The sequence below is a fragment of the Hakea prostrata genome, unplaced genomic scaffold (assembly GCF_041222555.1).
Source record: "Hakea prostrata isolate BN-2017 unplaced genomic scaffold, UWA_Hpros_2 contig_4, whole genome shotgun sequence".
Taxonomy (NCBI): Eukaryota; Viridiplantae; Streptophyta; class Magnoliopsida; order Proteales; family Proteaceae; genus Hakea; species Hakea prostrata.
The window spans coordinates 453,683-477,804 of NW_028291123.1; the positions used below are offsets into that span (position 1 = coordinate 453,683).

The 24,122-nt window shown below is 42.4% G+C and overlaps 1 protein-coding gene across 3 annotated transcripts; it reads left to right on the top strand.

Annotated features, from left to right (window-relative positions):
* Nucleotides 1-36: 36 nt before the first annotated feature.
* On the top strand, nt 37-22,749 carry LOC148999454 (alpha N-terminal protein methyltransferase 1-like). 3 transcript variants are annotated; one of them, XR_016170924.1, is made up of 9 exons: nt 37-259; nt 407-551; nt 17,142-17,200; nt 18,268-18,387; nt 18,558-18,659; nt 19,554-19,608; nt 21,439-21,536; nt 22,036-22,282; nt 22,353-22,749. XR_016170924.1 is itself a non-coding variant. In XM_089141126.1 (8 exons), exons 1-8 carry the CDS (start codon nt 128-130, stop codon nt 22,153-22,155), a joined length of 831 nt encoding a protein of 276 aa, XP_088997252.1. In that variant the 5' UTR covers nt 37-127; the 3' UTR covers nt 22,156-22,749. The 3 variants fall into 3 exon arrangements, 1 of the variants encoding a protein (XP_088997252.1); XR_016170923.1 differs by having other exon boundaries at nt 22,364-22,749; XM_089141126.1 differs by having other exon boundaries at nt 22,036-22,749.
* Nucleotides 22,750-24,122: the final 1,373 nt, after the last annotated feature.

Here is a 24,122-nt window from a genome sequence, read left to right on the forward strand (position 1 = left end):
GAAAGCCAACATTCCCCCCCCCCCCCCCCCAAAAAAAAATTTCTCCCTCTTTGGCCGTGTCCAAACCTCCTTGGCTTGGATCTTCCTCCCGTTGGCTGTCATAGTGCCTGCAACTCAGGCGGCTGAGATGGAGGTCACGGGGTTTGATTCCGAGGGAAAAGAATTCACGAATGCAGCGGAGATGTGGAGACAAGAAATCGGAGAAGGAGATCAACAGAAGAAGACTGAGTGGTATCATAAAGGCGTCGGGTACTGGGAAGTAAGACTTCTTTCTCTAAAACTCCAAACCGAATACCATAGAAAAGTTCTTTTCTGTTTCGTTGGCTTTTGGATATTTTTCAGCTGGAAGTTTGGGGCTTTTTTGGGTTTGTTCTGAAGCTCATTTTTGTTGTCCGTTTTTATATAGGGTGTTGAGGCATCTGTGGATGGAGTATTGGGAGGATTTGGGCATGTTAATGATACTGATATTAAGAGTAGCGAAGCTTTTCTCAAGACTCTATTGCTTGATTTCTTTGGAGATGATCTAAGGAATCGTCATCTTGTCGCTCTTGGTAATGTTTCTCTTACACTCACTCATGTGGTAAGGCGTAGGGCTCAGTAGTTGGGTGCAGATGGTGGGTGTGGCTCTAGCACATTGAGTTGAAGCCTAAATATTTAGGGGCATGAAGTACAAGAATTTATGTGGTTTAATCTTCTGTTCTTTCCACACATTTCCTTTCTCCTATCCTTTCTTTGGGCCTGTGGGCACAGTCACTATAATGGCATCACATTGGCCAAAAAAAAGTTGGGTGCAGTTCTTATAGTGTGGTTTCACGTATTGTAGTTAGACTGACTTTGGCCTTAGAAAAATCTGGAGTTTCTGTCTCTTCTATTGATACCAAAGACGCGAAAACATTTAGGTATCTTCTTTTTTCTTTTACTCTGTTACTTATGACGAACAAATCTTGGACGGATTAAAAATTGCATCCCAGAACCAGTGTGATCGGCTGCTGCTATCCTTCTCCAAGCCCCCCCCCCCCCCTCATCAAAGAAGAGGAGGGAGGGGGAGGAGGAATATTTTTTTTTTTTTTTTTAAAGGGGGCGCCCCCCCACCCAGATGGTGGTTTGGGGGGGGGGTTGTTCGCCCCCCCGCCCGCCCCCCCCCCCCCCCCCCCCCCCCCCGCCCCACCCCCCCCCCCCCCCCCCCCCCCCCCCCCCCCCCCACAAAGCCTTCCTGAAGAAGAAAGATTATTCTGCTGCAAGCGTGCCCTAATCTTACTTATGAATTAGGGTAATCACCCTGATGACAGCAGACTCAAACTGACGGCTGCGGATAATCATCATCAAAGGGATAACTATCGCATAACCTAACGGTTATCTCAGGAGTCCTCTACTAGCCCAAACTAGTAGAAGTCTATCGTTCAACGGATCTTACTAATGAGATCCAACGACTACCCGAAGAAGGCTCGAGTGCATCCAACGAAGGAGATTCGAAGGTACACTCTATATAAACCTCACTACCATACAAGGTGAGGGAGGGATCAATCGATCAAGGAGAATACTATCTCGAGACTCAGGTTCGGATACATACCGATAGACCTAAACTATCGGCATCCCCGCTATCTAGATTACCTTTCCCGTTTCTTCAATCATTAGCTCGTGCTTCTAGCAGAGCCGTTTGTGATTAAGTTCATCAATCGACTTAGCCTTCGGAGGTGAACTCCCGACCCCAGCCGGTCGGGCCACATCCGACGCTTTTGTTTTGCAGGACATCACGTGGAGATCCAAGGGGCCGAGCAGATTTTGGACGCATCATTTGGCGCCGTCTCGTGGGAAAGACTTGAAAAAGCCATGGTGACTAGATCAGCAGCCGCAGCCGCGACAACGCAATTCCGGTGTTCGATACCCGGGGTAAATAATCCAGATATTCCCCAGAAAGCCAAAATCCTATTGAAGTGGATAAAGGCCGGGGAGGACGTAATCTTCCTCCCCGATACAATCCAAGATCAATTGGATCAGGTAAAGATTCAACTCTTGGAGGTGAGCCAAGCACTCCGCTTGCTCACTGCACGAGTGGTTTTACCACAAGAACCCGATCAACACGACTCAGGGAGACGTGCATTGCCACGTGACCAAAGAATGGCTGAAGACCGGAATGTCGATCAGAATTTCCGTGAAGGAGACCGAGGACTTCGGAGGATTGATGATCAACCAAGGCGAGGCGATCGGTTCGATAGACCGCAAGAGAGTACAACCGATTCAAATACAAGGTTGGAGTCCAGGGGTAAGAACCCACTCACCCACCGTCGAAGAACCGTTCGTGATGATCGAGCGGTTCGTGATGAGAGAAACGTTCGTGAAGGACGGGCTGTTCGTGATGATCGAGTAGCATGTGATGATCGTGTTAATCGAGGTCGTGATCGTATTGCTGAGGATCACCCGACCCAGATTGGTCAAGAATTGGCCAATATCAATGAGAAGTTAGGGCAATTGGCTAAGGGAAGAATAACCGAGGATATTTACTCAGCCATTCGGAAGACTCCTTTTGTCGAGCCAATCGCGGGATATCGGTTTCCCCATAACTTCCGTTTGCCTACCTTCTCAACATTCGATGGCTCCGGAGATCCAACAGCTCACATTGGCTATTACCAATGCATACATGGGCGCTTCTGTAATTTCGATGAAATTTTATGCAGGTTTTCGGATCATCTCTAATCGGAGCGGCACAAAAGTGGTTTTCTAACCTCCCCTCGGGAAGGATCAGTGAACTTTGACGAATTGGCACGCCAATTCATAGGGCGATTCCAGAGTGGGATACAGTCAAGAAAACGGAAGAAACCTTGTTTATCGTCAAACAGGGAAAGAGCGAATCGATCGTAGAGTTTCTCAAAAGATTCAACAAAGTGACGATGGAGATAGAAAACTTGGATGAACAGTAGCCGTAACCGCTCTATTCACAGGACTCACAAATCGGAAGCTCCCGGAGTTATTACTACAAGATATACCCACGACTTATGCCGAGTTGGTACAGAGATGCCGTAAGCAGTGAAGTCATGGAGATTCTAGATGCGCGCCAAGGAGATAATAAAGTCTCCAATAAGGAACAAAAGGCTCCCGAGCAAGGTAGCAGCCAAAGAAGAATGTTCGTGATTGGGTTGGAAGATCCCAACCTTGGCGCCAAAGATCCCCCGGCAGAAGTGAGTACACTCCATTGAATGCTCCTCGGGCCGATATTTTGAATATCCTCAAAAGAAAAAATATTTTGAAGTGGCCGCCTAAAATTCTTTTGAAACCCGGAGAGCAAGCAGGATCGGGAAAAGTATTGCCGATTCCACAAGGACTATGGTCATTACACTAATGACCGTCGTCATCCGAAGGCGTATATTGAGAGACCGATATCTCAGGGACATCTGTCCAGCTTTTATTAGCAGGGAGAAGGGAGGAGCCACGCGGGCCACGTGCGGCTGCCCCTAAAAGGAATCGTTCGGTTAGTTCGTGAACGATCAAGGGAGGCCCCGAAGTCCAAAAAAGGCAAGGAGGTGATTGAAGCTGCTACTCGGTCACCGATCCTTACCATCTTCGGGGGTCCAGAGCCCGAATCATTCCGGAGTTTAAAAACCAAATCCAAATTTGTTGGAGCCGGAGAGGCGCAGAAGCGGAAGAAGCCGAATGGTGAAGATTTTATCACCTTTAGCGAAGAAGACGAGAGAGATGTTTGTTTACCTCATGATGATGCTATAGTCATCAAGGTAGAGATTGCACGGCGGGAAGTGCATAGAGTATTGATTGATACAGTGGTCCAGAAGCTGACCTAATTTCTTACGAAGTGTATCAAAAATTGAAGGTGGATCAAGATTTGATGAAACCTTCATCAACACACCTATATGGCTTTGCAGGGTCATCTCAGAGCGGAAGGATCGGTTCAGTTGGATCTTTCCATTGGAAGTTTTCCCAAAGAAACAACTCGTCCGAATCAATTTTCTCGTGGTTCGAGAACTACCAGCCTATAATATGATTCTTGGGCGACCATCTTTATCCAAAATAGGTGCTATTGTTTCGACAAAGCACCCGAAGATCAAATTCCCGATCGATATGGGAATCGGTCAAGTCTCCTCCGACCAAAAGATCTCTCGGCAGTGTTATGTTGCCTATTTAAAAGACAAGGAGGGTCCGAAGAAGGTTACCGCCCTCCCCATAGAAGTTCGAGATGATCGGGAAGAGACGGAGATGCAAAGGCCCGAACCAAAGGAGAAATCGGAGCAAATCCAGCGTGTACCGAGGATGCGAAAAAGATTACTTATGTCGGCTCCGAACAGCTGGAAGAGTTTAAAGATGAATTGAAGTTATTTCTTCAACAGAATAAAGATGTATTCGCATGGTCTCACCGAGGACATGCTCGGGATCGATCGGGCCATTGCAGAGCACAAACTCGGATAGACCCTAAGGCGAAACCAAGATACGAAAAAGAAGAAATTTCTCTATTGAAAAGTATGAAGCCGTTCGGAACGAAGTTGAAAAACTTAAAAATTCTGGTTTCATAGAACCAATCGAGTGCCCAACTTGGTTGGCCAACGTGGTGATGGTGAAAAAGGCGAATGGGAAGTGGAGGATGTGTACAGACTACACGGATCTAAATAAAGCTTGCCCAAAAGATTGCTACCCGCTTGCCTCGGATTGACCTCTTGATAGATGCTATCGCAGGATATGAAACTTTAAGTTTCATGGATGCCTACTCAGTGGTATAATCAGATCCTTATGAATAAGGAAGATGAGAAGTATACGGCTTTTATGACTGATCGTGAAAGCTATTATTACAAGGTCATGCCTTTTGGCCCGAAGAATGCAGGAGCAACATATCGAGGGCCGTCAACAAGATTTTCAAAGAGCCGATAGGAAAGAACGTTGAAGCATATGTTGACGACATGCCGGTGAAAAGCTTTACAAAAGTAAATCACATTGCAGATTTAATCGAGGTTTTCTCAAGATCGAGGAAACATCAAATGAAGTTGAACCCCGAAAAATGTGCCTTTGGAGTCTCCTCGGGCAAATTCTTGGGTTTCATGGTATCACAGAGGGGAATTGAGGCAAATCCCGCCAAAATACAAGCTCGATTGATATGGAGGCTCCCAAAACCGTTCGGGATGTACAATGTTTGACAGGAGAGTTGTCGCCTTAAATCGATTTATCTCCAAGTCCTGAGAAAAATGTTTGCCTTTCTTCAAGGCACTTAAAGACCTGAAGGGCAGCAAGGAAGCAAAGTGGACTCGAAGAGTGCCGTAAAGCTTTTGAGGAATTAAAAGAAGCACTTGGACAACCACCAATCCCGTCCCAGCCGTAGAAGGGGGAAATATTACAGCTATATCTAGCGACATCCCTTTCCGCGGTCGGGCAAGACTTGTTCGGGAGAAAGATAAGAAACAAGTGGCCGATTTACTATGTAAGCCACGTGTTGCCGGATGCGGAGACGAGATATTCGCAGATTGAGAAGCAGTGCTCTGCTCTCATGATGGCCGCCAGAAGCTAAGGCCATATTTTCGTGCTCATCCAATTGAGGTATTTACAACTTTTCCTCTTAGTAAAGTTCTTAACAAACCCGATTTGTCCGGAAGGATGGTATCCCGGTCGGTTGAGCTAAGTGAGTTCCAAGTGAGCTTTAAGCCCAGGACTGCAATCAAGGCTCGGCATTAGCCGACTTTGTAGTAGAAACTACCGCACCAAAGGGGAACCCACCATTGAGGATCCTATTATACCAACCGCTTGGGAGGTATATGTCGATGGTTCGAGTAATAAAGATGGAGCAGGCGCTGGAATTCTATTAAAAAGTCCGGCAGATTCATTATTCGATATGCTTTGAGATTCGCATTTGATGCAAGTAATAACGAAGCGGAGTACGAGGCCCCGATAGCAGGACTTCGGTTGTCAAAGGCATTAGCTATTGCAGATGTTACTATTTATAATGACTCTCACTTATAGTCAACCAAGTCCAGGGGGAGTATGGCATTAAAGAACCACGCTTGCAAAAATATCGGGAGATAGTGCAGCATTTCGAACCAATTCCGAATTTGAAGATATCTCGATTTCGAGGAATGAAAATTCAAAGTGGCAGATGAGCTATCCCGACTAGCCAATGCCAAGGAAAAGAATCTAGACCCTTCGGTCTACATTGAAGAGGTAACTTTTCCAAGTTATCATGAGAAAGAAATTTCTTATATTGAAGCGTAACGTTGCCGGATGGATCCAATAATTGAATATCTAAGAGATGACAAGTTACCCGAGGATCCAAGAGAAGCAAGGTTGATCAAGAATCGATCAGCTAGATTTGTCATTCGTAATGGGAGACTATATAAAAGATCTTATGCTGGACCTCTTATGAGATGTATAGGCCCCGAGGAGCAAACTCAGCCTTGGTCGAGGTTCATGAAGGAATTTGTGGCGCTCACATGGGTGGCAGAGCCCCGGCCCACAAAATTCTAAGACCGGGGTTATATTGGCCTAAGATCCAAGAAGTCGCTATGGACTACGTTCGTCGATGTAGTAACTCACAAATTCATGCTACAAAGATTTGAGGCGCCCGGCGGAGACTATGACTTCAATTCTAAATCCCATTCCCTTTGCAATGTGGGGAATTGATATCATGGGCAAATTCACCAAGGCATCGGGCGGACGGGAATATCCGATAGTAGCAATTGATTACTTCACAAAATGGGTAGAAGCTGCACCGGCGACAATCATCGAGAAAAAATGGAGAAATTTGTGCTTGAATCAATCATATATCGCTTTGGGATTCCAAAGATAATTGTCACCGACCATGGTACTCGCCCGATCGTCCACAATTTGAGCAATTCTCATGGAACATATATGATCGAGCATCGTATGTCCTCGGTGGCATACCCCCCAAAGTAATGGCCAGGTAGAGGTTACTAACCGAACGCTACCGGAAGGAATAAAGAGAAGACTCGAAGCCGACAAAGCTTCTTGGGTCGAAGAACTATATAATGTACTCGTGGGCTTATAGAACTACGGTTCGAACACCTACAGGAGAAACTCCATTCAAAGTTGGCATATGGATCCGAAGCATTGGCATTGGTGGAGATAATGGCAGGGACGTTAAGGGATCGTGAGTTCGAGGAAAAAGCAAATGAACAAGGACTCGCTTGATAGTCTTGATTTGTTGGATGAAGTTCGGGCAAAGGCAATAGCACGAACTCAACATTATCAAAGAAGGATAGCGTCTCATTATAATACTCGAGTGAAGAATCGTCGGTACTTAGCCGGAGATTTGGTGTTGAGGAACACCCTAGCTTCCGACCCGCGTCACCAAAGAAAGTTGGACCCTTCCCCGGGGAAGGACCTTATATGGTTGTGAAACCAGTCGGTTCAGAGCTTACAAGCTGAAGAGCATTGATTCCCGTAAAGAATTGGATCGTTCGTGGAATGCTAGGCATCTCAAAAAGTTTTATCCTTGAAGATGATTTCAATTTTGTTCGTGATGTAATCATTTTCAACTCAATCAATGCAATTTTTGGTTTTCAACAAACTATCTTTTGATTGGGGGCATCATACACCACATTCAAGAACACATTCAAGAACAAGATCCAACTATAAGGCATCGGATGCAAATTCGTGTGGGTCCTTCAACACTTCAACACTTATGGAAAATCTTTCGAACTTTCTTAAGTCGGGATCGGTGAAACCGGGGTTGGGGGGGGTGGTTCCTTCGGACTTATTGATTGAATTTCCTTAAGTATAAGGCATCGGTTTAAAACCCGAGTGAGTTCCTTCTCGACTTATTGTATTTCTCCGGAAATCCTTAAGGGCATCGGTTTTAAACCCGAGTGAGTTCCTTCTCGACTTATTGTATTTCTCCGGAAATCCTTAAGTGTAGGCATTGTTTACGCTAAACTAAGACAAGACCTAATGCAACGACGATTCAAGTGGCTAGCAAAGTTCAAGATACAAGTAATTTCTTATTTCTTCGGGAAGATCCAAAGAGGCCAGTATCAAAACAATTACAAGAGCTGGATACAATCTCTCGATCAAAGAAGAAAGTCATTACAGGGACTCATAACAAGTTATACAAGATCGACGCGACTTTGCTAGAACAAACATATGAGTCAACCATTGGTGAGGAAAAGAAGAAATGAGGATTACAAAAATATTTCAATATTCATAAAATCCTCCGCAATTTCATACTCTTTGCCCACATTTGTCCAGGAGAAGAATGGTCCTCGACCAAACTCGCATTCGGCACAAGATCGTCATAATTGACTTCTTCCACCTGGAGAATAAACAGAGAATCTTCCGGATATTGCATAATATCCCGGATCGGAAGGTGGAGGATCAATCTTATCCTTGGTCCAATGGGAGGAGGAACACCCGTGTTGGTAAATACTTCAGGATGGCAAACAAGACCGTAGGGAGTCGTATCAAAATGAGGATCTTTCCTTAATATTGATTCCCATACTTCGCTCACCATCCCGGACGCCCGCAAGTTATAAGCATTCAAAGCATATCAACAAAAGGCTTATCCGTGTAAATACTTGAAGACGCAGCTCGCGAACATCGCTTGGAAGGGATTCGGGCAAAGGAACGACAACTTGCCTTTCGGGTAATGTTTCGTATCCTTTAGCTCCCGACTTTCCAACCGTCCGTTCCAGCCGCCGGATCTTCTCCCCGGCATCATCCAAATCTGACCGAAGACGACCAATCATCGAATTCTTTTCTCCCCGCCACCTCCCAAGCTAGATTCCGAAGGCGAGCAATCTCAACATCTTTAGCTTCGGAGATTCCTCGAAGCCTAGAAACTTCATTGCTCAACCTACCGAGTCTAGTAACCGCTTCCACTTGGTTGTGGAAGTTACCAAAGAAGACTCCCGCAAACAACTTTCGAGTTAGCGAGGAGCAAAAGTAATTATTCAAAATCGAGAGGATAATGAAGAAAGACTTACATCACCAAGTGACTTCGTAAAGACTTCATCCGGAAGTTTGGAAAGAACTGCGCTCTCGAAGTCATTCGAGCAGCAAGACACCATTCCAACGCTTTGTCAAACTCGTTTGACACTAATTCAGCGTAAGGATGAGAAGGATGAGCTACATCAAGAGAAGGATCCGAGCGTGCATCACTTGTCACCCGACGGCGCTTCCTGGTGGCAAAATCCTCCAACTCGAAGGAGAGGAGGAGGATGCCAAACAAGCACTAGAGTTAGAAATAGGAGCAGCACTGGGGGCCACACCTTCATCGGGACGCCAACATAGTTGCCTCGGATGCCCGAAGAGTCTCCTTCGGGGTGCACCGACAAAGCTCACCAACAAAGCTCACCAGCAGGATTGCCGCCATCACCATCGGCAACGGAGTGATCAAGATCTTCCGGGAAAGACGAGCGGTCACTTCGGGCAAAGGAGGCGCCAGGACGGCATCAACGTAAGCTGCAGGAATCGACTTGAAGATTCACCGCCAAAGCGCCTTACGCTTGGAGGATTCACTAGCTGAAACCACCGCACCGGCCCCAATCACCACCGACGGAACGCTATTCTTGCGAGATTTTGCTCCGATAAAGTCCGGGCTGATCTTGGGAGCCACTATACAAAAAAAAGGGGGGGGCAGCCGTATCGATACAGAAATAAACGACAAAGAACAATGGGGAAACCCTAGTTTTCTAAAGCATCCGACGGGACCAACAAACTAAACCCCAAGTATGACTACCGTGCAGCTTTACTTTGGGGGAAAAGGGGAAGGAGATGAGAAATCTAAAACTCACTTGTTCGTAAATGGATAGAGCATTCGTCGAAGTACGAGGAATACGGAGGCAGCCGAAGGACGAAAGGTTGCTTTGGCACTTTAGCAAATCTATCTTGCAGAAGTCGTGATAGATGGAGAGTACCCACGAAGGCTTTAAATAGCCTCAGGTATAAGACGACGGTTGAAGGCTAAGGACAACCGAAGACCCAGATCGAAACGACGCTTCGAAATCCGCAAAAAGCAAGATCGACGGTCGAAGGGATGCCACATGGGAACATGTGGAAGCGAGCACCTGGTGCAGAGAAACCTCCAATCGTCACACTGCCATTAAAATAATGGAGGTATTTCCGATTCATTGGAAACAAGAATGATACACAAAAGCAGAAAACGTTTGAACTTCGCAGAAGGGAAACGTGCGGACTTTGCAATAAATGAAGTGGTGGGGAAGATTAACGCATCTTCACAATATTTCTACAAGATCATTATTCGGCGAGGAATGAAGAGTTAAGTGATAAGTTTTATCATTAATACTTTGATATTCAAGGCAATACTTCGGCAAGAGATGGGGAAATTTTGAGGCCAAAATGAATAAAGAAATGTCTATTCATTAAAATGAGGGTACATCTTTACAAAGGAACAACACCCTAAGCCTTTTCTTCATTGTTGCCCGAGGGACCCCGGGTCGGGATGACTTTTCTCAGATCCCGAGAAGAGCCTTCCTCAAGAACGCCATCGGCTGAATCCTCTACAAGAACAACTTGAGACTCGACTTGTGATTTCTCCTCCGGAAGTGCCGGCTCGTCATCTAGATATGCCTCATATTGAGGGTCACCGAAATTGATCATCTACTCCCCGGGCCCACCTGGGAGATCCATACCAACTTTCCCGAAGACCTCCGGGTGGCATACTTCACGAAAAGGAGCAAGGTCGGAGTCGTGGATCGTTCCAAGGATCTGCTCCCAAACGTCGTTCCGCCCCCATGCGGTAAGCCCGAATGTTGTAGAAACCTAGCAATCCGGAGAAAGTTATGATGTCCGGTATTTCCGGATGCACTCCTTCCGAAGGTTTGGCTTGAAATGCTCGGAGCTTGCTAGGGATTGCCAACTTCGATGTTCTTCGAGATCCCTACTCTTAATTTCAAGGCGGTCACCAAACAACGTGGCAGCTGCCTTTGCTTCCCGGCCTCGCGCTCGGCAAAGAGAGACACGAATTCTTGAAGCTTCAAGGGCTTCCTCGAGGGAGGTCACTTCTTCCTCATGCTTTTTCTCGCAGCTCCACCGTAGAGGCCGCACTGGGTCTATTTCGGAATTGGCCTTGGCCAATTTCTCTTCACAAGTTTGCAAGCAAGGAGCCGGTGCGACCAACACGGCTCAATGCTTCCATGTGTTGATAAAAGCTCAACACGGCATTCCCCGGGAAGATGGAAGACATCGAAGAAGTCATAAGAAATTATGAAAACATAAATAAGCAAGAAGACCGTTACCTTGTAGATTGACTCACAAGGGAGGTGTCATCCAGGGCTTCAAACTCTTGGCGATCGTAAGGAGCAAGACCGAGAGAGCTCCACTCGCAGCCTTTCTCAGATCCCGAGTGACTCCGTCGGTCATCTTCGTGGTCCACCGGGGGAGGAAGACTTCCTCACCATCCGTCGAAGCTTTGGATTTTTTGTTGGAGGGAGCATCAATTGTGTCATGCCTCCTCTTGGTTCGGACGGAGGAGGAGACGGTGGCCCTTTCCACCATTGGTTTCTTCCCTTTACCCGAAGCATCAGCCGCAGGCCCGATATTCCCGATACCCCCGTAAGAGGGGTCGGGAGAGGGAAGAGAAGCCTCTTGATCTGCAATCAAGACCCCGGGCGATCGTTGCTCGGCTGTCACAACGGCTTTAGCGGCCTTTACCCGCAGCTTTCGTGGTTCGCTTCGGGGAGGCACCGCAAAGAAGAAGGACAAGAATCGGAATTCAAGACATTTCACTTCACCAAATCAAAGGATGATGGTTAGAAGCTCACAATGAGCCAAGCCCCAAGATCGGAGGATGGAGTTATACTCCATTTCATATCCATGTATCTCTTGATACCACGGAATGGATTTGATCTTCCTGATGGCCGCCTCGTCTTCTTTAGATAAGGGAAGGCCCCGGTTACTTTCGGACGAAGAAGTAAACCTCCTCCGGTGGTCGGGAAGTTAAGATCCGATGGAGGCGCTCGACGGATAAAATATCGTTCGCGCCATCTTTTGTGGTTAGAAGGGCAAGTTCCTTTGGCAAGGATGCTGCCCCTCCAATCAAGTTCAGCCGTATTGCGCTTGGAAAGAAAAACCCATCCCGGAGGATGGGAGATAGAAAGAACATGAAAATGTACAAAAAGAGAAAGAGATGGCGTGATGCCAAGCTCAAAACACAAACCCAAGAAGCCCACGATGAGACGCCAGCTATTGGGGAGGAGCATTCCGGGACAAATGTTCCAATGATTCAAAACTGCAGGAAAATAAAGGATTAAAAAAGGGAAAGCGAACCCCGCTTTCCAAGTGTATCTTTGTACAGAGAAAATTCACCCGGAAGGGATGAATCAACCCTCTCATCGTGGTGGGGAGCCCTAACCCGATATGAGGAAGGAAGGTCAAAATCTTGGACAGCGGAAAGAAGAGTTTCTCCATTATAAATGGAGGGAACAGAGCCGTGCCCACTATTGGACCCGGAGGTTTGAGGTTGCCCAGAGGAATCAACGATCTTGGAAGATCCGGACTCGACAAGGACAGAGAAGTTTCGGTTTTTCTTTCAAAACCTTTTTGAGAAACTTCAGCGAACTCCCGCGCCAGAGGACGGTTAGGGTTTTGTTATCACTATCCGACTCGTTCGGGAGTAGGAGAAGCAAAAGCATCACCGCTATCACCAACATGGGGTACTAAAGAAGCCCTATCGTCCGCCATTACTCGTTTCAAGAAACTACAAAAAGAAAAGACCAAGAACTTACCGATTCAAAGGAGACGGAAGCTTGAGAGCAGGAAGGCGCGAAGCAGCACGATAAAGGTTCAAATTCCAGACAGAAGAATGAAACCTACGAAAACAATGAACCGCTTTTAAAACTCCCGCACGAGTGTTCGGGAATCTGAACGATCGAGATTGATGCAAAATTGACGATCAAGATTCAAAGACGTTTTGAAAGTTTGAACTCACGAATCCGAAATAGGCGTTCGGAAACCGTCGCTTGGATGACGTGAGCCACGACAGATCAACTGCAACAAAGACATGTGGCCTTACACTCACAACGCTCGAGGAAAAGTGACCACCGCATTAAATGTGATATGACATTTAATGAAGCACGCAGAGATCATCACCTGACGACGAACCCAGCTTAAAAACCAAGCCCTCGGGATTGACCGAACGCTTGGTCCGGGGGCTCGTGATATGGAGAGTTTATGATCAGACCGGGTTCATACCTGGTCCGACCCTCGACCCCGGTCGAGACGGAGAAAACCGAATCGCTCCCGAGCGAACCGGATCCAGAAGATGGCTTGCTGAATAAGAAAGATTATTCTGCTGCAAGCGTGCCCTAATCTTACTTATGAATTAGGGTAATCACCCTGATGACAGCAGACTCAAACTGACGGCTGCGGATAATCATCATCAAAGGGATAACTATCGCATAACCTAACGGTTATCTCAGGAGTCCTCTACTAGCCCAAACTAGTAGAAGTCTATCGTTCAACGGATCTTACTAATGAGATCCAACGACTACCCGAAGAAGGCTCGAGTGCATCCAACGAAGGAGATTCGAAGGTACACTCTATATAAACCTCTCTACCATACAAGGTGAGGGAGGGATCAATCGATCAAGGAGAATACTATCTGAGACTCAGGTTCAGATACATACTGATAGACCTAAACTATCAGCGTCCCGCTATCCCCAGCCCCCCCCCCCTTTTCTTCTTTTCTCCCCCCCCAGCCCGCCTTGGCCCCACCCTTCCCCCCGCCGGGGGGCCCCCCCCCCCGGTCGGGCCACATTTGACGCTTTCGTTTTGCAGGACATCACGTGGAGATCCAAGGACTGAGCAGATTTTGGACGCATCAGTTGTTAATTTGTAAACTGTCAAATCAAGAATCGTAGTTTTCGCCAATAGAAGGATAGTGCAGTGGTTGAGAACCTCACCTCTCAGTGGAGAGATTGTGGGTTCAATCCTTCCTGGCGGCATATGTAATATCTCATCCCCAATTTCCCTATATATAAAGCACCTTTTGTTACCAAAAAAAAAAAAAGAATCGTAGTTTTCAGACGAAAAGGCTAATTCTTGTGAGGAACAAATGTGCCGGTTTAGTAATCATAGTATTGTAAACGGCATCTTGAGTTGATGAGAGTACTTCTTGTTTATGGTTGAGGGAAGTGTTGTCTTTCTAGTTCGATGCTCAAAACCTAGCTTTGTTTATGTTGAAGAAACCTCTTATGAGTCTTATCTCCTCATTCTTCAGTTGTATATGTTAGTGATAGGTCTTGTTGGGCATGATACGTGCAGATTTTTAAATCTCTGTCTGTGTGATTTTGTATTGTTTAACTGATGCGTATCCAATTCTAGGATTAGGGTTCCTTGAGAAGATCCCCTAAAATTTAGGATTGTCCAAGAATCTTCTAGCAAATAAATAAAAAATATTAAAGGATGCCTATGGGTAACCAAGAAACTTGTTGGAATATCTGAGGGATGCAAGGGTAAAAAGGGTTAATCCAAAATTATATAGGAAAGCTTTGTTCCAAAGTGAAAATATGGGTGGGATAGTTTACTTGGTAGCATAGAAGAAAATTCGACTGAAATTTCGACAATTTCATCGAAATGTCTTGCATTTTTCAAAAACGAAACAGAATTTCAATTATTTCGGAAAAGTGTCAAATTTCGACCTAAATTTCGGAGATTTCGACCATTTTGACGAAATTCTGACTACTTTGACCGAAATTTCGAACATTTCAACTTGTTTTTCCTTAGTTTTGTTGATTTCTATCCCATTTTCACCTAATTTCCACAACTCCTTTGCCTTCAAACACCTCTTTTGCTCATTTTTTGCCTCCAAACACCTCCTAAGCCACAACAGCTACAAAGGAAACTCTTACAACAATAGAATGTGAAGCACAAGCCATACCCAACAGTTCTAAACTTCCCCTTTTTTTATTTTTGTTTTGTTCATGCCTTAAATGATCTTGGATTGCCTTGAAATTAATATATGTTGAGCCTAGGACTATGATCTATGATTGTGTTTTGTTAATTATCTTTTTATTATTTGCTACCATTTTTTCATTTTCTGATTTTAATAATTATTTTCTAAAATTATGTATTTTTATTTTATGTATATATATGATATATAGGCTTCAACTTAATATATGTGAGACATCATCACTTGATCTAGTCAGTCATTTTATTTTGTTGACTAGTTGTATATGTAACCATTCTACCAAATAATTCATTTTTATTTTATGTATATATATGATATATAGGCTTCAACTTAATATATGTGAGACATCATCACTTGATCTAGTCAGTCATTTTATTTTGTTGACTAGTTGTATATGTAACCATTCTACCAAATAATTCATGTATGCTGATGATTCTATGCCTGTATGCAATTTAGTTTGCACTTGTCGGAACTAGTCATTTGTTAGTATACTTGAATGATAAATTTTCAATAGTTTTCTTTTTTGGCTAAATACTAGTTCCACTGTATTTATTATGCTTGAAATAGGTAGTATGCAAGACTTCAAATCATTTTGAGTCCATATGAGGCCCGAAATTGAAGTTCCAATTTCCAAAAAAAAGTGTCTAGTTTCGACCGAAATTTTGACCGAATCATCGAAATTTCGGCCTTTTGTAAGGTCAAAATTCCTGTTTCGGATGAATTTTCTTCCTTGAGTTGGTAGTAGTATAGAAAAAATAATATTATGGAAGATGGGAAGGATAAAAGAAACCTGCAGTTAGGGTTTTGAGGGGTTTGGGGATGACTCTTGGAAAGGCTATTGGTAGGTACCAATTCAAGATCTTGATTCTTTCTTCCGCCTCTTATTTCTTTCTATTCTTTTTTTCTTCATTTCTACTTTCCTTTCTTCTTCTTCTTCTTTTTTACCTTTTGTGTTTTCTGTTGCCTCAAAGGAAGAGAGACAGAGAGAGGGATGCCAAGAGAGTCGGGAGGGAGAGGAGGGGTAGTAGGGCAGGGCCAGGATGGGGGAGAGGTCTGACAGGGTTTTAGGGGGGCAGGGGAGGGAATAGGGGTGTCACTGGGGAAGGGGGTGGGAGGGTTTGCGCAAAACAGGGGAGGGACTGGGGTGGCCTTGTGGGGGTAGGGGAATTTGAGGGACGGGCAAAGGCTTCTGGGAATGAAGGGGAAGGGGATGGGGAGGGTCTGCAGTGAGGGGGGGGGGGATGGCCTCCAAGGGTTGCACAAGGAAGAGTAGGGGTGGGGGAAGGCAGCAGATGAGATAGGAGGCAGGGGAAAGGGATGGGGACTGCCATACTTGTTTACTTGCTGGAATTGAAGAAGATGGCTTTGAATGCTTGAAGATGCTGGAAATAGTGATAGAGATGCTGATCCTTGAACAGAACTCCTAATTTTCAACCATGGCCACCTCAACAAGGAACCATGATCCTTAACTCAAACTCAAATTTTATTCAATAATCAGAGTTGAAGAGTTACAAAGAAAGAATAGGCTATTTATAGCCTACTAAAAGACTAACACTACTTGGGATTCCTGAATAGATTAGGATCTCACCACATAATATTGACTCTTGAAATAATATCTAAAAATCTAAAGACATGCTGAAAATAAAAGATTAAATAACTTAAAACTCTATCTAAGGAACTCCTTAGGACACTCAATTACTAGCTATTAACCCAACACTAACTCAGGTTAAGAAGTATGACCCAATTGGACTCAAGGACTGAATGTGGAGTTAATTCCAGCAATAAACAAGTGCTGAAATGCCCTAAATATCCCTCCTAGGGTGTCCAGCCAGCCTATGGAGGAGGCTTCTTGGAGCCATCTAGGGGTCCCACTTAGGGTTTCGGCCAGGGGTCAAACTCGTGGTCACATCGTTACCTCATGTCAACTTGAAAAGAAATTTACCACATGTTACACTATGCTATGAAACAAATCATTCATAATCAGTGGAGTTTTGTAGGTCTAGTGGCAGATTTCCTTCCATTTTTCCTTTTTCCTTTCTTATTCTTCTTTTCTTTTCTTTTTCTTTCTTTCTTTCTTTCTTTTTTTATCATTTTTTTATTATTTTTTATTTTTTTAGGGGGGGGGGGGGGGGGGGGGAGGTGTAGGGATTGGGAGATGAGTTAGTGGGTTTTGATTTAAGCTGGAAGAATATTGCAAGTGTTTGAAGAAAGTTACTTCGATGATGAAAATTACTGCGTTTTGAATTCTTACATAGCAAAGTTGTTGCAGATTGTGGTTCTGGAATAGGAAGAGTCACAAAGAATCTTCTTCTCAGATATTTTAATGAGGTACAGATATAATTTTGCATCTAATGGACTATCTCTTCCCATGCTATATCCACTAAAATTACCTTTGAAGCAATATCATGAGACTTTCATGGAAATTTTCAGGGACTCCCCATGGAGCAGGCCCATTGTTGTCGCCTGGGGATTGCCTTTTTCCATCTTGCAGCCAGCTGGTCTCTCATCTTAACTGGCCTGCATAGCTTTGTTTTGTATCCCTCGTCCCTCTTGGTGCCCCCTGTATTTTCTTTGTCTTTGTGATTGAATTCTTCTTTGACCCTAAAGAAAGGATCCTGTGCCAAGTTTTTTGTTTCTCAAGAAATTACCTAGATCCTCAAAAGCAGTTTAATCATTGAATATTGATTTTCTTCCTTGCTAAACAAGCATGAGGTAAAAATAATTTTACATATTTTCATGCTTCGATAGTGTCAGGTATTATAGAATGCTAAAGAGTTGTCCAATCTGAATACGTTTCCCGTCTTAAAGTCAAGCTATACATTCTTGGTTATATATATAATCTCTACCCTAGGTTTAACAACCACTCTTAGGTATTTCTTCTGATGAGTATCTTCCCCCATTTATGCCAGCATCTTCTTATTTTTTCTGGAGATAAGACTTCCAAATATGTGTGGAAGCAATTCATCTTTCTCAACATTACAAGGGATGTTACTACTTTAACTCAGAACTCGATGATGCTGACTGGACCTTTTGCTCACATGATTTTACTATTGAAATGATAATGAAGTAGCAGAAATCCAGTTATATTTTATTGTTGAGGTTGGACTGGTCATATATCTTTAGAGGTTAAAAGCAATTTTTGTTTGCCAATATGCCAATAACATTTAGTTAAATACAAACATTTTTGGAGTCAAAACTTTCTTTTGTAAGATTGTATTTTTTATTGATGCTCAAATCAAAATGGTTGCACTATAATATCAAAAGAGACTCTGAAGGAACAGTTTTTTCATGTTGTAATTTTTTCGTCCTATACAGCATTACAGCATCAGAAATGCTTTGTATATCTACATTTTTATTTTATGTTTTTCATTCTGATTTGTTATGTTTCGGTATAGGTTGATCTTGTTGAGCCTGTATCACATTTTCTTGAGGCTGCCCGCAAAAGTTTGACTCCTGAGAATGGTAGAGTCTCAGATATGCATAAGGTTGCCAACTTCTATTGCCTCTCACTTCAGGTATTTCATGGAAGGTTACAATATTAGGTGATACCCCTGCATTTATGTAAATTACATTTAGTATTTTCATTAATATATAAACCCTTCTTTTAAAATAAGAGATAAGGAGAGTCAATATCCTTTGATAGGAGGTTCCAACGCTTTGGATAATTTACTTGTTCTTCGTGTAGGAATTCACTCCAGAAGCGGGAAGATATGATGTTATATGGGTCCAATGGTGCATTGGGCAGCTTGCTGATGATGATTTTATACTATTCTTTAAGAAAGCAATGGTAAATTATATTCTGTTTGATTTCTGTCAATAATTTTAGTTTTTGTGAAGCCAAGATAAAATAATTGTACTTGCTTTGCAGTTACAATTAAAGGAGAGTGACTGATGGTGGTACAGCAGCATTAAATTTTCTGAAACTTTTGGTTGCCATGAGCATTCATTTGACCACACTTATATTTTCTTTCAAACATGCAGTTGAAGTTTCCTTCATGTTTACCTTAATTTTAAACGAGCTTTTCTCAAGGAATCTATAAGACCAAATACCACAGTGGCAGTTGAACCTTGAAAATAAAAGAAACTTCCTCGAGTATTTCTCATTTGTCTAGATCAATACTAGCAGTTTGAGATGACTTGGTTTTTTGGGTTCACTGGGAAATACCCCCATATGAGTAAAATAGTTGCAAGGCTGATAGTATTTTCTTCTGATACATTGATCTGACATTTCTACCAGGTATTTGTGCGCCAGTGCTCAAATTTTCTGCACTGTTTAATTAGATTTATATAATTTTATATATGTGGTAGAATAACCTTTTTTCGGCTGTCAAAAACTATTTCTGGTTAGAATAATTGACGATTTCTTCATGTTTTAAAATGGTTTCCTTTCTTTGTGAAAGATTTTCTGTAGTCCTATTCATAGGATTTGTAACCAATAAATTATCCTAATATCTATGGGCCAATCCATGCATATACTCTAGGGATACTGCAGATTTTGGTTGATTCCAGCTGATGCTAACCGATTCAACCCGATCTGAATCCCAATCTAAGTACTTGAACCTAGTATAATTCATAGGTTAACAGAAATATGATGTTTAGTAGGAGAAGTTTTTGTTTGCTAATTTAACTTGTTATTCATTTGATCTTCAATTTGGTCCTGACAAACCCTGGTACCTCTCAGGCTGGTCTGAAACCTGGTGGTTTTTTTGTCCTGAAGGAGAACATCGCAAAATCTGGTACATCCCTCGGACAAAAAGATGAAAATATTTAGTTCTTGCATCTTTCTACTCTTAGTTGTAGTTAGCTATTATAAATTCATTCAGAATTAATAGAGAATATGTTTCATTCCGTTATTGCTGAATGGTGTGGTGTAACTCTTTAAAGCAAATGTAGAGCATACATGTATAATTAAATCTGTTGGCATTTTATTTAAGTTTATAACAGTAAAATATTTGTGTATCTCTTAATTATCTTCAAGATAGAACTGTCTTGAAATTCTCTAGTGGGAGCAACATAACCCCCTTCTGGGGTTGTCATTTATCAGCCTGTGAAAGATTTCAACAACTTCATTGAGAGCTCACTACTACATTTTGGAACCTATTGATTTCACATATTTTTCTGAAAACAGCTTTTTCTTGGTATATTGGTCCTCATTTCAGATTCATTTTCCCTTGGTGTAATTGATATAAGAACTCGTGAGATGTGCCTTTCTTGTGGGTTAAACATAATCAGGTTCCTTCTTTCTGTTCATGGAACAGAGCATGAGGTCTTTCTGTTCATGGAACAGAGCATGAGGTCACTGATACCCCTCTTCTAATGGATTGTGGTGCTAAGGTCTCTGCACACCCGGCCATACCACCTCAAACAACATTCTTAGAGCTTGTCATTGATCTGAGCAAATCCCAAATCTGAAATGTTAAAGTCAGCCAAAATTACTCTTGTAGACCTCATGCAATGGTGGCCTTAGGATGCCCTAGTATGGAAGTGTGATCTGATTCTGATTGAAGGAGCTTAAAGATGTAGGTGCAAATCTAAAATGACCATAGAAGAGGTAGTGAGGAGCAACTTGCATAGTCTAGGTCTGATAGTAACTATGATCTTGGATTGAGCGTATTGAAAGCCAAAGGATTCTTGTTGCCAGCCATCTAGCTGAATTTTGGTGACTTGGTCTGTACCTCTTTCATCTTACATTTGTTTCCTGATTTACACTTCTCTCATGTCTTCATTTCTTCATTCCACCTACTTCCAATCAATTTTCTATGTAGCTGATCCCATTCAGTGGGGTTAAGGTTTTCTCCCTTTTTTTTTTTTTTTTTTTTTTTTTTTTTGGGTGGGGGGGGGGGGGAATGAGCCTTGGCATGGTGGTCGTAGCCTGAGGTTAAGGCATCGGAAGAGCCTGTCAGTGAAAAGTGAAAATTTCCTGGTGTTAGACTGCATAGGAACCCCATGACTTTGCTTGGCCTTCTTTTGTTGTCATAATACTTGGTTCTATCTCTCAGCCAAATTATCTTTTAGTTCATGGTAAAGTAGCAAGTAATGTAAAACAACACCACAAATTCACACAAATTCCAAGTATCATGTAGATGGTTTATGAACTTACAATACAACAGCACACTTGCCCCCCTTCCCTTCCCCCCCCGGTTCTTTGTTTTTCTGGGCTTCGTGGATAGAAGAACATATTTGAGGGGGGCTAGTAAAAACAGAAGAGAACATATTTTTAGAATATCCCCTATAAACAAATTATGAATACATTCTGTGACTAATTACAGCAGGTTTTCAAATTATGAATACACTTTCTGGGTTTTTTTTGTTTTTTTATTTTTTTTATTATTATTATTTTTAACATCAGCTAGAAACATGTAGTTGATTCAATGCTATCCATTTGAAGGTTAGGGTTTGTCAATTAATTATATTTCGACACATGCAAAGATTTATTGAGTTCTAGTTGCACCAACCAGTTTTGTAATGACTGATTTGTGGTACTTTCTTGGAAGTGAAATTAAAAAGAGAAGTAAAGCCAGTCCAAGCAAAGGTAACTAGTTTGACTAATCAATGTACATTTACAGGATTCGTGCTTGACAAGGAAGACAAAAGCATAACAAGGTCTGATTTTTACTTCAAGGAGCTCTTCAAGCAATGTGGTCTACATCTTTACAAGTCAAAGGTATGCTCAAAGGCTTACATATCTTGAGGACAGTACATTAGACCATCACATGGAACTGATTAATAATTTAATGGTTAATGACATACCCCAGCTGGAAAAATTAAATTTAACTACGAAGAAAGCATGTAGGAACCTACAACGTTCATGAATGAAATTCATTGAGGACCATACCATCATTGCCTCAAGCCATGGTTAAAACTTAAAGCACCTAAGTCTCAGAGCATGTCCCCTTTTCCTTGAAATTATAATGTGGAAACTTTATTACCATTATTGCGAATTTATTACAATTAACTGAAATCTGCTTCTCACAGTTAGATGCCTTGGTTTTTATGTTCCATAGCCATCCAATCAAAACTGCTGCCTTCATTGTGTTATTGCTGCTACGACTTCACAACCCATGTCTTTCACCACCACCCAGCCCCAGTGATCAATCGACTTATTTTCTTTATGAGATGTTATATACTTGTCTGAATTGAATTTTTCTTGTATTTTGTTTTAGGATCAAAAGGGATTTCCAGAGGAATTATTTGCAGTGAAGATGTATGCACTAACCTCTGAAATGCCAAAGAAACATACCAGATCCAGAATGCATTCACATAAGCCTGCCATCATCAAGTGATGAAGTGGTCAGTTGAAGGGTACAACAAGGTTCATGTGTACTGTAGGTTAGAGTTGGTTGACTTTACTCCTATCAAGATCTTCTGTACCATGTCAAGTTGGTGGTATGACTGATTTGTAACATGATGGTATGTACATTGATTTTGTTTTCCAAAGCTTCATTAATTTATTTATCCGATGTAACTGAATTCTGTGTAGCCTGAAAACAGGGTTGCCTGGGGAAAGGTAATGCAGTGCTAATTTCAGATCACTATCATCCAGTTGAAGGTCAACTTGCAATGGAATTGCAGGCAACAAATGGAACCAATTTGGGTTAGTAGTGGAAAATCAATGGATCAGATTCACCCAAATTTCTTATCAAAAACTGTAATTTGATTAGAGAGTATTACAATATTGGAAACGAGGCTTGATCTGATGATCACGTTCTTAGAGTCTGAAGATTTCTCCTTATATGAATTCCTAGGCTTGTGAAAAAAAGACAATCCAAATAACAAGCTTGATGATAGAAATCTTTCAACTTACTTCTAAAATATAACCTGAGGATCGACTACACTGAAATGAGACTTAAATAAGAAAACAAGATATTTACCCCTCCCCCCCCCCCAAAAAAAAAAATGAAGAAGATAACATTTTCAAGTGGAGTGTGCTAGCTGAATTAAATTTCAATGTCTAGGTTTGAAGTTTTAGAAAATTCTTGGTTGAAGTTGGAACTCAAGTAAGCAGGAAAAAAAACAGATTTTTACGCTAAAAGCAGAATCAGAATTGGAAGTTGATATGAAGCGAGATGAGTGATACCATAACTATCCAGAGTAATGAAAGGAATGGAAACAAAAGATTAGAGAAGAAATGAGACACAATCTCATAAACCTAACTTACAAAAGGTATATAAACTAAAAATTGAACTGTTGTTGAACTGGAGTGTCCTATTCTAACTAACCTAAAAGGTTAATTAGTAATAGAAGGCTTGAACCCATCCATACAGCAAGTGCAGCTACTCTGTGGCCCAAATGGAACGATTGGGCTAATAAGTCTGAGGTGTTCTGCAAAATTTGTTGAGTGAGATTTGCATTCGGTTCGATTTTAGAGCACAGAGAAACGAACTAGTTTATCGAACACGATTCCAGCTAATTTGTTTGTTCTCACAGCACATAGAGACAAGAAAAATGTTTTCCGAGAGAGTTATCAAACGCCTCCTAATTCACTCTTATAATCGCTTCATTCTTTACGAACAAAAGAACAGGCAGGTCTCCACTTTATGTTTGAGGAAATACCCCAGAGAGGAAAACCATTTCTTCACTGAATCATAAGATCATGATTTCTCTCCCTTCTCTTACTTGTGACTTGTGCCCTCTTAATCTTATCGGGTCCACTTTTGAAATAGACCATCCATTTCTTTGTGAATAAATGACATATGTTCATTAGTCACATCATAAGGTTGAGATTGAATTTAAAAGATACAAAATTTTTCATTTTAATTTAATCATAATCTTTTGATGTGACTCATAAACACCTGTCACTGATCCAGAGAGAAATGGATGGTCTATTTCCCTGTTAGAAATGGACTTGATAAATTCCTCTCTTATGTCTCTTCTTAATTGGTCCTCTCGGATTATATTCTGTCTTTAGTGTTTCCCCTTTGCATATTATTTTTACCTGTCTTCCCAGCTGCCACGTGGGTGTGGTGCGATGGCATTTTGACAAAGTACATACAAGGTGTTTGATGGGTTTGTTAGCTTTCGTCATCACGTCTAGTCACCTCTCTCTCTCTCTCTCTCTCTACTTATTGCTTGCTTTTAATCTTGTTCTCTTGGCTCTCTTGCTACCGTGCCTTCGGTTTCCATACAAGGGTATATGTCATTTCACCATACTAGAACAAATACTACTGCAGAAGTCACGAACTCCAAATAGAAAAGAAATGGAGGAATGGAAGAAGAAACAGAGCTAGAGACTAAGGGACTTACTTGTTTG